At 31.8% G+C, this 15,000-nt stretch overlaps 1 protein-coding gene across 1 annotated transcript in view; it reads right to left on the bottom strand.

Annotated features, from left to right (window-relative positions):
• LOC145260352 (thrombomodulin-like) overlaps window positions 1–15,000 on the bottom strand; it is a 28,840-nt gene that overhangs the window by 9,880 nt on the left and 3,960 nt on the right. Inside the window, exons 2-5 of the mRNA XM_080118285.1 lie at window positions 13,964–14,038; window positions 12,704–12,768; window positions 5,887–5,997; window positions 2,363–2,488 (exon numbers count right to left, since the gene is read on the bottom strand). Coding sequence (XP_079974411.1) covers window positions 2,363–2,488; window positions 5,887–5,997; window positions 12,704–12,768; window positions 13,964–14,038 — 377 coding nt within the window. The remainder of the gene's footprint in view (window positions 1–2,362; window positions 2,489–5,886; window positions 5,998–12,703; window positions 12,769–13,963; window positions 14,039–15,000) is intronic.

Genomic DNA, 15,000 nt, shown 5'->3' with positions numbered 1-15,000 from the left:
AACTGCGTGCTAGTGAAACTCTTTGCCGCATGCCTGTTTCCCACCTGACTACAACTTGGACGTCTTCAAGTCCAACATAAACAAACTCCTGACAAACCGCCCCCTTAAGTAAGACACACTATCAAAACCCCCAAATCTAATGATTACTACAATACTATCTCATTGATTACTGTACACGCAATAACCCTTATCCCTGAGTGGCCTTCGGACCTTGATAAGTGATGACCCCCATGTAAAAAAAAAAAAATATGTATATATGTATATATATGGATGTATATATATATGTATATATATATGCAAAGGGCGAATGAACTCTTTTTCTGGGTCAACGGCCAACTAGCACCGTGTATATTTGTGTGTGTGTATATGTGTATTGGGGTGGAGAGGGCTCCCATACGCCGTGGTGAAGGCAACCTTTCTAGGAGAAGCAAATCTCTGATTTAAAAAAAACATAAAGCGGAAGACTTATACCCGCATGAAGCTGGTCTGCAGTTTAATTTGTTGCTGGCTATCTTGCTCTTGCTTGTTGCTGGATCTCAACATTTTGAACCAAGAGAGAGACTTAGCTGTCGTACAAAGCTAAGACTCTGTAACATCATATTTGTATAGATACTCCCTCAGGCATTTGGGCTCATGGATTTTAAATGTCTTAGGGAGTGGCACTCGTCTGACAAGATGTTGCAATCATCATCATATATATATATGTATATATATGTATGTATATATATATATGTGTATGTATGTACATATATATACATGTGTATATATATGTATATATATGTGTATATATGTATATGTATGTATATATATGTATGTATATATGTATATATATGTATGTATACATATGTATGTATATGTATACATATATATGTATGAATGTATATATGTATATATATGTATGTGTACATATATATATGTGTGTGTGTGTGTGTGTGTGTGTATTTTGTTGTCCAAGACAGGTTTTGTTAATTACATGAAAGTGCACAGATTCCATTGCTTTTAGTTTCATTCAAATTAATGAACGTTTTCAGTGTCATGTCTTCTTGAGAGTGCGCAAGTCGCTGGCTGGACTGAAAGATGTCACATTCATCATATATATATATATATATATATACATATATATATCATTCAAACAGTTGCGTTTTAATATATGGTTAAGTGGCAGTTTTAGTCATTTAGAACTGCTTTAAAGCTTCACTGCTCACTCTTTTTTTAGCAAAATTTCAAACAATTATTACAGTTTATCAACTTCTCAGCTATATTGTGAAAAAAATGTTCAATTTTCGTTAGTAAAACAAAAGTTATGATGAATTTACTCGTGTTTAAAATCATAAAAAAATGTAAGGAGATGAATGACAGTTTTTATGACTGGTTTCCATAGCAACCACGTCACTTCAGCGACTATTGTTTCTACTAATTCACCGCTCTTGCTAAAAGAGAAGTAACAAATGAAACTATCTATCTATTCACACACACACACACACACACACACGCACATATATATTCAACAAAATAAAAATGGCGTCAATATCAAAACACGCAATGTTTTCCTACATAATATTTTCGGCTTGATGAATAACATTCTTGTTTTTATTCTTCTCTTTTTAGGTAAATAAATTCCTATTTTCTGAAGAGTCTATATTCAGTATTTACATACTAATAACTGATTGGTTCTACGTAATGAAACAGCTGCTGTGAAAAAAAATATATGGAATTTTTGACATGTTGGAAGAAATAAAAATAAAATGAAGAAAACTTTGGAATTTGGAATGTAGCTGTATTATCTATCTATCTATCTATCTATCTATCTATCTATCCGTCTATCTATCTATCTATCTATCTATCTATCTATCTATCTATATGAGAACACCTCTTTATCTGTGTGCATATCTGCATATGTGTGTTTCTACAGGACTTCAGTCAGCTTTGTCTACATATACCTTGTCCCCTTTAGTGCATTTAACAAGGAGAATATAATAATGAAAATCGAAAATCGAAAAATTGAATTACAGCCAAAAGCAGTGTTATCTACTTGATTGTACAGTGGAAATTAGCAACATATTACTATATTATTACATAAAACATCTACTTTCACGATCCATTGATCGGTCATTATTATTTTTAAATATAACTTAAACAAGGGAAGTAACTCATAGTTTGGAATTTGTTTATTATTTTCTTTTGTTTTCATCAATAATTTTCTACTTTATCATTTTTCGTAATTTTTGGATATGTTACTAATTTCGATATGACAATTAAGTAGGTAGCATTGCTTTTACTTGAAATTCAATTTTTCGATTTTTGACATTATTCCGAACAAGCAGTGGACAAAGTAACAACAGCAGAATGAGCAAACACTTACCTTTGCAGGAAACAATATCTGGGGCGAGGACGAAACCTGGATAGCATTCACAACGATATTTGTGTTTGCCTAAAGGTATACAAATCTGTTTACACATTTGGGATTGCTGGAAACATGGACCAGCAGCTGAAATAAAAAAAATAAAAAAAAAACGTCATGAATATTACTGAACTGTTAAATCTGTAGAAATTACGCACCATCATTTCCTTTTCGTCTGCGTTCGAGTTATCTTCTTTTTGTCCATCGTCAACATATTTATTACTAATAGAATTATCGTACCTGTACATCTGAAGCCGAACCTATACTCTTATATCACGAAAACTGAATTTTCGTTTGTATTCTAACTCATGGGAAAAACTAACCCAAGACAGATGTTCCTGACGTGCCGCAACTCACAAATCCACAATCAATGAAGAACACAATAGAAAATGTAACATTAGAAAAGACAGAGCAGTCAATACCTCTGATACAGAATTATCCCACAGGTGTCCAACATGTGGGAAATACTTCAGAGCTCGAATTGGTCTAACAAGCCATCTTCGAATCCACAGAACAATTGCATTATCACGGTCATCTTGACAAGCGACGGACAAAACTCATCATCATCACTATTACTTATATACAGCTCCATCACATTGACACACCAGTTCTCATTAGATCACCAAAGTTAAGCAACATTAGGCTTAACCAATACCAGCTGGGTGACTATTTGGGAATACCAAGCTCTGTATGTAAGAGAATAGCGACACCTCTATGCAAGAAGTGCAAAAACTTAACACCCACGTATCCCTTGACGGGGATATACATGAAACTGGAGATCACTTGTGAATTTGATATTTCCTAGTAACTTCTTCCTTGGGAAGAATCTGGTCCAACTTATCAAAGGTGAATCCTGCTACATTATTATTACTTATATTAATGTCCTATTGTGATATCTTTCAATGCATATTTCAAAGTGGGGATAGCATAGTATTTATTCTGTTGTCAAGAGATCATCCTCCCAGGCATTATCTTCTCTTTTTGTGTGGGGGTAGTATAGTTTATGTTCTATAATAGATTAATCTGTAACCATATTGTAAACTGAATTGAAGATTACAATATAGCAATAGTATAGTTTCATTTTCAGATTAGAAATCTCTACTATTATATAAAAACGTCACTGTGTGTGTGTGTGTGTGTGTGTGTGTTCTTTCCTCATCGGTTCCGAAATGGTTGAGCCTATCTTTTGCAAATTTCACACAAAGCTAATTTATATGTCTGGCAGTGTTCTTAGATATGTTTAGTATACAAATTCATCCAATAAGTATTAGAAATAAGTATTTTCTCTTTTATAGATAAAAAGGAATAATTTTCACAGGGAATATTTTATGTTACACCGACTACAGATCGAATGATCCCCTGTTTAAGCCTGGGTAAATCCCACCATTTTATTTTAATTTTTTCTTATTAATGAATTCAATTTAAAATAAAAGGAGAAGTACCATTTAAAATCGCCACAAATCATTTCTTTGTTTGCATATTTTAAAACTAAACATTAATCAGAAGTGACTTTTTCTAGGGCATTCATCATTAAGCCCAAATATCAGCTGACCTGATATTGTAAATAAACTCAGATGGAATTTTATGAATTTTATAATCATTATTATTATTTTTAAAATTTTTTTTGTGAATTAGTCCACGGGTAAATTATTCCTTGTAATTTATAATAATCAATAGAGGATTGATTCTATAATAATTCATACGCAATCTGTATAATTATAATATCATGTTTAAATGTATTGTATGACTGAGCAACGCCGGGCTGCTAGCTAGTAATAGTATAGTTCTGACTTCAGACGGACAGATACCAAATTTCCATTAGTAAAAGATTGGAGCTTAATGTAAATGCATACAAAGAAACAGAACTACCTCTTCTATCTAATTATCATGCCAAATTTTTAAAGTCAGACCCAAATAGCATTTAAGCTAACAAATCAAATTTTGCTTCTGGCAAGCTCATTTTTATTTATTATTGCTGTACTGTGTTCTTGGGAATAAAATAATGCATTTAACTACAATCTATTTTTAAAAATAACTTAGTCTTATCAAGACAACTGCTAATATGAAACATTTTTTTAATAATCACTTATAATAAAAATTAGCAAGGGAGATAACTCATTTTAAATCTAAGAATACAAGGTGACCCCCCAAAAAACGGGCCCCAACTCTAATTAGGCCTCGTTTCTTAGTGTCTTGTCCGAACGAAATTTAACACAGTGTATTCTTTGTCCCAGCTCCCACTGAGGTCTTGGTGTACTCACGGTTGTTGATTCTGCCATGTCCTGTAAAATAAGGGCAATCGATGAATAAATAATGGAGATATCATGTTTTTTGGGGGTCACCCTGTATAATAGTTTTAACTCAAATTTAAAGCTGTGCAAATAATAAAAAACGACTTTACTGCATTATGGTAATGGTGGGTAGGTAAACTAGTATGTAATAAAGTGCATGCATCTGCTTAAATATCTATATATATAAATAGATATTCCTTTGCTTGTAGTACTATTCCTTTATGCATTCTAACCACACCTTTCCCAACTTTGTATGCAACTGCTGGGCTTTGATGTTCTCTGTGTTAGGGGATAAAAGCCAACAAACTCTACAAAGCCATGATTCACCCATGCATGGAGTGTTGTTGCCACATCTAGGCTGGTGCTCGAACCACATCTCTGCCTTTTTAGAAAAGGTACAAAAAATAGTCTTTAAACCTAATAGGTCCCACATTGTCTACCAAACTCCAGCCTCAGTCCTATCGCCACCATGTTGGTTACATCCCTCTACTGCTTTAAAAGCACTACAAGGAAATGTGCTCCAACAAACTTGGCTGCACTTGTGAGTCTTAAACTTAAATACCCCCCAACATAAAAATCTCAATGTTAGGTGGTCATAGACGAATGCGTGTATATCGACACGTCATGTAAATAACTGTGACACGTATATACAATTTAGCCACTAGAAGACACGCACACACACACACACACACACACACACACACACACACACACACACACACACACACACACACACACATATACAGGGTGATAAAAAAAAACAGAGGACATTCAATTGTTTTTCTGAGCATTTTACAGTCAACGGAGAAAAAAAGGCCCTAGTGTTTTGATGTGATGTTTTGAATATAATAAACTAGTTATGACCAAAGTTTCATTTCATTCGGACAAAACACTAAAAAATAGGGCATAATTAGAGTTGGGGCCCGTTTTTTTTTGGTGGTCACCCTATATATATATATATATATATATATATATATATATATATAAATCAGAAAATAGGCACACATTTTTCCGATTCCGATACCCCAAAAAGTTCTGATTTTTCTGATTAATCGTCCCAACACTAATATATATACACCCCCCTCTATGTTAATACAATATGACAGCATTCTTTTTAAACAATGTAAGAAGTGTATCCCATCATTTTTTATGGTGAACACCGTAATGAGATGAAATTTCAGTATGACAACTTACAAACACATCGGCCTTGTTTCCTGAGGTATCCTCGATAACAAAGACATTTATAACTTCCAGCAGTATTTACACAGAGTTGATCGCATACTTTCATTTTGCATTCATTTATATCTATAAATAGAAGAAGAAAAAAACATGCATTTATATATAGTTTTGCTGTCATTTTTTTAGTGATAATTATATTCAGTATGAGTTACTCCTTCTCAAAGTTTAGCAAGAATTGTTTTCCTTACACTGGATAGTTGTTTCACATTGTAATTTCAGCCAGGGCTTTGTAACGTTGTGGAAACACACCCGACTGTGGTTGTGGGATTGAGCCTGAATATAGTCAGCATGCTGATGAGCTGTAGTTACAACGAAACACGTATCTGTGGATAACTATTTTATCTATGATAATTAAATAAATGCATTTATATATATATTAGTGATGTGACAATTCCAATATGTTTCTGATTCCGTACTAAATTCCTGATTCCCATATAATTACTGATTCCGATTCTTTATAAATCTCTTAATATTTAACTATAAAATTACTATTTTTCTCCGATTACTGTAAAATACATGTTAAATGTTTGTATATTTTCTCAAACATAAAAACCGTAAGTGTGTGTGTGTGGGGGGGGTGATCTATTGATTTTAGGTTTACTGGTAGTTTAAAATCAATAAGTATTTATTATTTTTTCAATACTACCAGCAACGGAAGATTTTGTTTTAAACAAAATCAAATATAAATGATATTTCATAGCGCAAAATCATTCATTTAATCCATGAATCTATTATGCCCTTAACTTTTCGGAGGAAATAACACTTATCATTTCATTATAAGAAAATAAAATGCACTTGGGAATGATTACAAAATACGAAAATTGGGAAAGAAGTTGCAATTATCTTTTATTTTATCTTTTATTACGCCATTTTGAATTTTCAAGTAAAGTCACTAAAATTTAAATTTCCATATTAATAAATTGTATTCATTTTGATATAAAATAATATGATATAATGAATGATATAATATAATATAATAATATAATAAAATAATATTTTATTTAATATTTTATTAATTTATTATTTATAATTAATCTATATATATTTACTTAGATAATATTAATAATTGTAATATATATAACATATGTCTATATATTTATTTAATTTTTTATATGAAACTAATTACTTAATATATGGAATTTTGTTTCCGCTCATAACATTTGCTGATTGGAGCTAAATTTTATATCTATATAGAATTCTATTTTTTTAATATTTTAATTAAATTTATTACCATATTAACTATAATTATTTTATTGTCATTTTATTATATATAAAATAGTTAATTCTTAACATTAATATAAAATTTCCTTTGTAATATTTTATTGTAATTTGTTTAAAATCAGTTAAAGGTCGATAATTCAATTTAATTTATTGAATTCAAATATATCCCAATTCTTATTATTTTTATTGTATTCTTAATATATTAAAATTAGATCCTATACTTAATTTATTTTAAATTTATCTGTAAATTTAAAAGTAATAATAAAGTATTCAATATCCTTTAAGCTATTCTTTGATATTGATATTATTTAGTTGTGATAATTATTGACATATATTTTACTTCAATCTTTCATCTATTCATTAATTAATTCATATGTTTTGTTTATTCAAATTTTATTTTGTTTTTAATTTATTTCCATTAATATTAAAAAAAAGAATATTTAATTTTTATTTTTATTTTTATTTGAGCTATAATGTATTTATAACCTTATTAGCTTAATATTTAATCTTATTTATTTAATTACTACTATTTTTTATTTTAATTTATTTTATTTATCTATTTATTTTAATTTAATTATTTTGAAAATCTTACTCTAAAAATTTTTTTATTTTCAATCTGTAATGGTTATATACAAATATTTTTCAATCAGGTTTTAATAATTATTTTCCAAACTAGTTAAATTGGTTAGTAAATTTCATTTAACTTGAATAAATCATATTTTCACCTGTATTTATGTTTAAAAGTACATTAATTATATAATAATTTATTATTTTAATTAATTAAATTAATATTTAATGATTTAATTCTAATTATGCTTTTATTATATTAGAATTATTAATATTTTTATTATAACATCATATTTTATCTTCTTCCATCCTCCCATTCACCTTATTGTTTTATTTATAATTAGCAGTTCAACCCGGCTTTGCTCGGGCTCTATATACTGTTCATAACTTTATGTATATATATATTAAAAAGTTTCATGTCCAGATAACCTACATCTAAAATTTCAAGTGTTTAGACCCAAAATTGGTGGAGGAGTTTGGTAAAGTCTGCAAAGAACAACTCTTTAAACTTTGACCTCTTGGCAGCCAAATTTTCACCAAAACACTGATTAAAAAGCTTACTGCATGTCTGAATACACTTTATGTAAAATTTCAAATGTTTAGACACAAAATTGGTTGAATAGTTTGCTAGACACCGCAGAGGTCTAATTTTTTTAAACTTTGACCCCAATTTTTACCCCTTAACATTTATTGTTTTGGGCTCAATTCAAATTAAAAAGTTTGATCCATGTCCAAGTAACCCACATCTAAAATTTCAAGTGTTTAGACCCAAAATTGGCAGAAGAGTTTGATAGAGTTTTCAAAAGTCAAATCGTTAAACTTTGACTCCTTAACAGCCAAATTTCTGGCCGAAAACCGATTAAAAAGATTTTCCCAAATCTCAATTCCCTTTATGTGTCAAATCTCGAGTCTGTAGACTGAAAATTGATAGAATAGTTTGGTAAGGAAATTTACACACACAGACACACACACAGACACACACACATACACAGACAATTTCACTTTTATGGATATATAGATTTGAAATTTTAATATTATCAACTGGTATTTGACATGTTTAAATATCGCAATCAGACCAATAGTCAGAATATTTCAAGCTCCACACCCTCCATTCCGTATGTTAATTTGATAGTCTAATTTATTTTTATTTTTTATAATCCAAAATAGAATTTACAGTGCCTAGTTAATGTTTAAAAAAATTATACCTCTCTATTTAATGTTCTAATTTATTCTATAGATATATTCTGATTATAACTAATGTTTTTATTTCTATTTTTCTATTATCATATTTGGTTTATTTATTTGGGTAAACACACCAATCATATAATAATTTCTTATTTCAACTAATTAAATGAGTGTTTAAATTAACACTTGAGAATTTAATTCTATTTATACTTTTATTATGATGAGAAATATGGAAATAGTATTCCGACAAAATAGAGAAATAAAAAGGAACAAACCATATTATGTGTTCATCAACGTTTCGTCTTTATTTCGAGACTTACTCTGGATGAATGGGATTAAGAAACAAAAAATACCAGTACAAAATATTTGAAAATGTTTCACGTGCAGAGTGTGACGCTGTTCTATTTCAGAAAAACGGAAAAAGACGTTGGAAATTCAAAAAGGAGAGGGGGGGGGGCTTGCGCTGTTAAAGAGAGGGACATTTTAGTGACGTCATATAGTCGTTAATGTAATTTTAACAGATATGAATGCAGTTAATATTCTTACTGGAGAGAAATATATCTGTTGAAATTCAAATATACGTTTGTAATAGAAATGAAATGAGTGTTAAGTAATTTATTGATTGAGATTATATATGTAGAAGACTAGGATATAAATACTCTAACTCGCTACAAGAAAAAATAATGAAACGAATTGAATGAAGGAAACAAAAAACTCAAATGCTGGAATAAAATAAACATTTCATTTATTTTCTGTTGAGAAATGAAAGTCTTGGGTGTACACGTGTTCATTCGGCAGTTGATGGCTACACGCGTGGAAGGAAAGGGGAATGCAATAGAGAAACGCGAAGTGGCAAGCCGGCCTGTAGAAAGAGAGGGTTAAGCTCAGTAGAGAGTCGCGCACATGTCTGTTTTTATGGACCAAAGCAAAAGGGGAGATAGAGTGAGAAAGAGTGAGAATGTCAATCCAGGTTATGGAGATAGAAAGCGTATAAAATGTACGTACTGTTTGTTAGCTTCTTGTCCCACATAGTAGTAAGTGGTGTGAGGTACGCGCGTGCACTCACATGCCGAAAAGGCACGCTGTCGGTCCATAGACCGTACAGCTCGAAAGCTGGTCCTAAAAGGGAGAAGCTGCTTATTGCTTTTGCTTTTATAGGTGTTTCCGCTGGTCTTTTGCACATGTGTGGATTTCCTTTGAAAGGGGAAGTGACGTTGTCCTTGTGTGCGTACGTGTGTGCGTGTGTGAGTATACATGTGAATGTGAGTGTATGTACACGAACATGAACGTGGATGTGGGCGCAGATGTTTGTGTGCGCGTATGTATATGACAAGTAATATAGCTTGAAATGTGAACGTGTGTTTTTGTGTGAGACTAGAAAAGGCTCGCGCATATGTATTAATTATTATAGGGGGTGTTTGAATGGTGTGAGAGGGTTAACCTGTGTCTACAGTTAAATTATGTTCTTTTAATAAAAGTTTACTATGCTATGTTATAGAAACCTGCACGCTGTTTAATTGTGCTTGAATTTGTGATAAGCGCAGATTTGAGAAGTCTCCGGCATGGTTTATTTGAAATAAATTTAACTTTATTTCAAATAGACCGCGCCGAAGACTTCTTGAATCTGCACTTATCACAAATTCAAGCACAATTAAACAGCATGCAGGTTTCTATAACATAGCGCGATTAATAATTAAACTTTTATTAAAAGAACATAATTTAACTGTAGATACAGGTTAACCCTCTCACACCATTCAAACACCCCCTATAATAATTAATACATATAATCTCAATCAATAAATTACATAACACTCATTTCATTTCTATTACAAACCTATATTTGAATTTCAACAGATATATTTCTCTTCAGTAAGAATATTAACTGCGTTCATATCTGTTAAAATTACATTAACGATTATATGATGTCACTAAAATGTCCCTCTCTTTAACAGCGCAAGCCCCCCTCCCCTCTCCTTTTTGAATTTCCAACATCTTTTTCCATTTTTCTGAAATAGAACAGTGTCACACTCTGCACGTGAAACATTTTCAAATATTTTGTACTGGTATGTTTCCCATTCATCCAGAGGAAGTCTCGAAATAAAGACGAAACGTTGATGAACACATAATACGGTTTGTTCCTTTTTATTTCTCTACTTTTATTATACAGGGTTGGCTCACTTAAAAGTAGCCCAAGCTCTCTAATTTTTCTTTTAATGACCAACTGACACCACAGGACAAAATGCAATTCTTTTTCCAACAAGATGGCGCTACATGCCACACGTCTCACAAATCACTGACACAAGTTTATGATATGTTTACGGCAGAGAGAACAATAAGCAAAGGATTATGGCCACCACATTCCCCGGACTTGTCATGTGATTTTTATCTTTGGGAGACTTTAAAAAAAAAGTTTATGCAAATAACTTTCACAATCTAGACCAACTAAAGGAGAATATTACGAATGCTATCAGTTGGACCTAAGGGCTACTAAATGGGACTGTCTATCAATGACAACCTGTTATCTAAAAAGGATCTAATTATATTTAGTATTCATCCAGTTATACTGTATGATTTGATTTTCATTAGCAGCCCTTCATGCCAGACTTTGTCAAAAGCCTTGGATATATCAAGGGCTACAACTCTGGCTTTGCCTGCCTTATCCAGTATTGCGTTCAGAGATGACTGTTAAAATATCTACAGGCAAGGTGGTGGCCTAGTGCTTCATTGATTAGTATCTCAAAGATTTTAGCAAAGAGGGGGAAGAGACTGATAGAGTGATAATTAAGAGGGTTATTCTTTCACCAGAATTCTTGTACACTGGTACCACAGAGGCCATCTTTCAGCTATTAAGGAAGCAAGATTCAGCAAGGCATTTGTTGTAGAGTTTGGAAAGTATGAGGGCTAGGTTGGCTGAGCATTTCTTAATTAGTAATGCAGGGATGAGATCAGGCCCACACGCCATGGAGGTTTCTAAGTTTTATATGGTATCGCAGGCATGAGGAGGGGTGATTTTCAGATCATCAATTGTGGCTTCTGTCTGCATAGGGAAATTTGGGAGGAAGTTGTTTGTTGGCTTAAAAGTGGTGTTGAAGGCGATGTCCAAATATTGCAATTAGACCAATTTTTAGAATATTTCAAGTTCTATAACCTCCATTCCATATACTAATTAGATAGTTTGATTTATTATTTACAAGGAATAAATTGTAAGATGGTCCACATCTTGAAATTTGGAATATAGACTTTGGTCATTTATTTGTTATATATATATATATATATATATATATATATATATATATATATATATATATACTAGCTGCATCATCAAGTTATATATATGTCTAGTGTCTGTAGGTATTACAAAATAATTAGTAATAATTACATATATATATATATATATATATATATATATATATATATATATATAATTATTACTATAATTATTTTTTAATACCTATAGACACTAGTGTTTTATCCTTTTGGGAATCATCAGTGCAGGGTGTCACGATTATCGCTGGTCTGGAAATTCAAACCTGGCAAAGAAGCGTGGCGTGTGAATTTGTTCCTCTAGCAAGGAACAAATTCACACGCCCACCATTAACTGGGAGAAATAGTTGAAATTTAAACATTTATTTCTTAAATGTCAAAACGGTGATAGTGATCTAATGATTATGACATCATGATCTTCTCTGATATATATATATATATATATATATATATATATATATATATATGTGTGTGTGTGTGTGTGCGCGTACTAGCTGATATAAATTAGGCAAAAAAAAATGATATCAGTACGAACCGACACATTGGTAGTTCTCCATTCTGTAACCGTGACAGCAGCGGCATAAAGCAGGATACCAATATCTAAAAAAAAAAAAAACGTTTTCAACAAAAATATTTCTATAAAGAAGAAAATGAGTACTTTTGAAACAAAAGAAGGAAGAGTGTTAGAAACAGAAATGTGTCATTGTATTCATAGATTTTCAACTTTTTCAGTTAAAAAATAGGAGGCTTTACTTTTGGAATGACCCTCGTATGACAAAGTACACTCCGGACGCCCATGCACAGCCATCGTTCATCACTGGTAAAAGTGCATTGAAAATGCTGGTGACTACGTAGAAAAATAAATTTTGGAGCACAAAAAAGTCGTCCATTTTAACGATACCACTCCCCTCTTCATAGCTCTTCAACTTTTGGAGAAAAGTTAATTATCTTGCCTTTGGTAACATTTATTTGTTATATATTTGTTTTTGTTTTTTTGTTTTTGTTTACCACGTTTTCATTGTGTTGCTTATACTGTTTTAACTTATTTTAAAGTGTTTTTTTAACTTGAAAACAAAAGTACTATCAAGTTTATTGAGTTTCAACAAAAAATGGCGATTACATTACAGCCATGTCGAGCCTTGATAATGGCTAAAGAAAATCGAAAATTAAACAAAATACTGGCAGAAACCGAGACAAAAATAATGATGGAATAAGTACATGTTGCTAAAGCTGCTGCAAAGAAAGTAAGCTCCCTATACTGGGTTAGAAAACTTCTCACACCTGCCATGATCTTATAACTCCATAAAACTACCATTCACCTATGCATGGTGTACTGTTGTCACATCTAAGCTGTTGCATTAACCATCATCATTGGACAAAATGTAAAAAAAAATTTCTAACCTAATAGATCTTACACTGTCTGCTACGCTCCCACCCCTGTCACATCACCAAAAAGTTGGATCCCTGTGCTCGTTTTATAAGTACGGTTATGTGCTCCAACGCACTTGTGTCTCTAAACGAAAATGTTCCCGACCCACCTTCTTACTGTAAAGATTCACAAAATGACAAAAGATTTTTTATTCTAATATCTTCTTTCCACAGACCGCTTGCTTTTGGAATTTGTTCCCTGCTCCCTGCTTCTAACAGTACCAACATCTAAAAATTTAAATGTCATGTGAACAAATATCTTGCTGCCTCTACCCCACCTATCATCCTGATCCTCTCCTTTAAATTTGACCCATATCACCGTAACCAGTTATGCCTCAGTGTCCAAAAATTCAAAAGCTTTACTTACGTAGCTGTGCACGCTGAGTAACCAAACCAAGTCCGACATGTGCAACCATCGTAACATTGTTCCTGACGGGGTAACCTGACAAGAAACAAAAGTTTTAATAACTTAATAAAATTTGAGATTTTGAATAAACAGGCAAAAATGCCTTTGAAACCATGTTTAAGATGCAAATATTTTATTAAAAATCATTTTGGAACTTTCTTTTCATGCATGATCACGGTAGTGTAATGAGATTTGTTAAAAGATCTGAAAAGCATCTTTAAAAAAAGTTGAAATGTTGAACACACACGCAAAATCCCTTTGAAACCACGTTTAAGATGCAAATAATTTATTTTTAAAAAAATCATAAGATTTTTAACTTGACCATTTTTTTTTTATCAGATATTAGCAAATATACCCGGTGTTGCCCGGTATTAAACGTAATGTTAAATTGCTTAAAAAAAAAAAAAAGAAAAAAAAAAGGAACTGAGAATATGATCATGTGAATATTATATTTTCAAACAAGGCACAAAGCTACTTGCATGTAAGGAGCTACTATTTGGGACAAAATTTGCAGAGATGTTATATGTCTGTTCACATTACACTTGAACTTCTGCATGTCAGTACTGATGGGAAAGCAGGGACCCAAGAGGAAATTCCAATGTCTAACAGTTTGAGGAAAAAAACTATTTAAGTAAAAGACTTTCTGGCATCTGGGGTATCTCTACAGTATAGAGGTGAAATTTTGCTGCTTGTTGGGTTAATCGGAGGTGTTTATTTCAAGGGGGTACAGGAGCTTGGAGTTCGTCCGAGCACTTTCTATTCAAATTCTTGTAAAATGGGCACAGGGATGCAACATTTGTCGATGGGACAGAGATTGGAGTTTGATTGACAGTGTGGTACATTAGATTAGCCACTCTTTTTTTTAACTCTGCCTAGAAGTGCGAGACTAGTAGCAGATGCACCATCCCAAATGTGGCAACAACAATACTCAATGCACGGATGATTATATATATATATATATATATATATATATATATATATATAGATATATATAGATA

The sequence above is a fragment of the Euprymna scolopes genome, chromosome 36 (assembly GCF_053919585.1).
Source record: "Euprymna scolopes isolate OS-2025 chromosome 36, ASM5391958v1, whole genome shotgun sequence".
NCBI lineage: Eukaryota > Metazoa > Mollusca > Cephalopoda > Sepiida > Sepiolidae > Euprymna > Euprymna scolopes.
The sequence above is the reverse complement of the archived record's forward strand: the minus strand, read 5'-3'. Positions and strand labels throughout refer to the sequence as shown.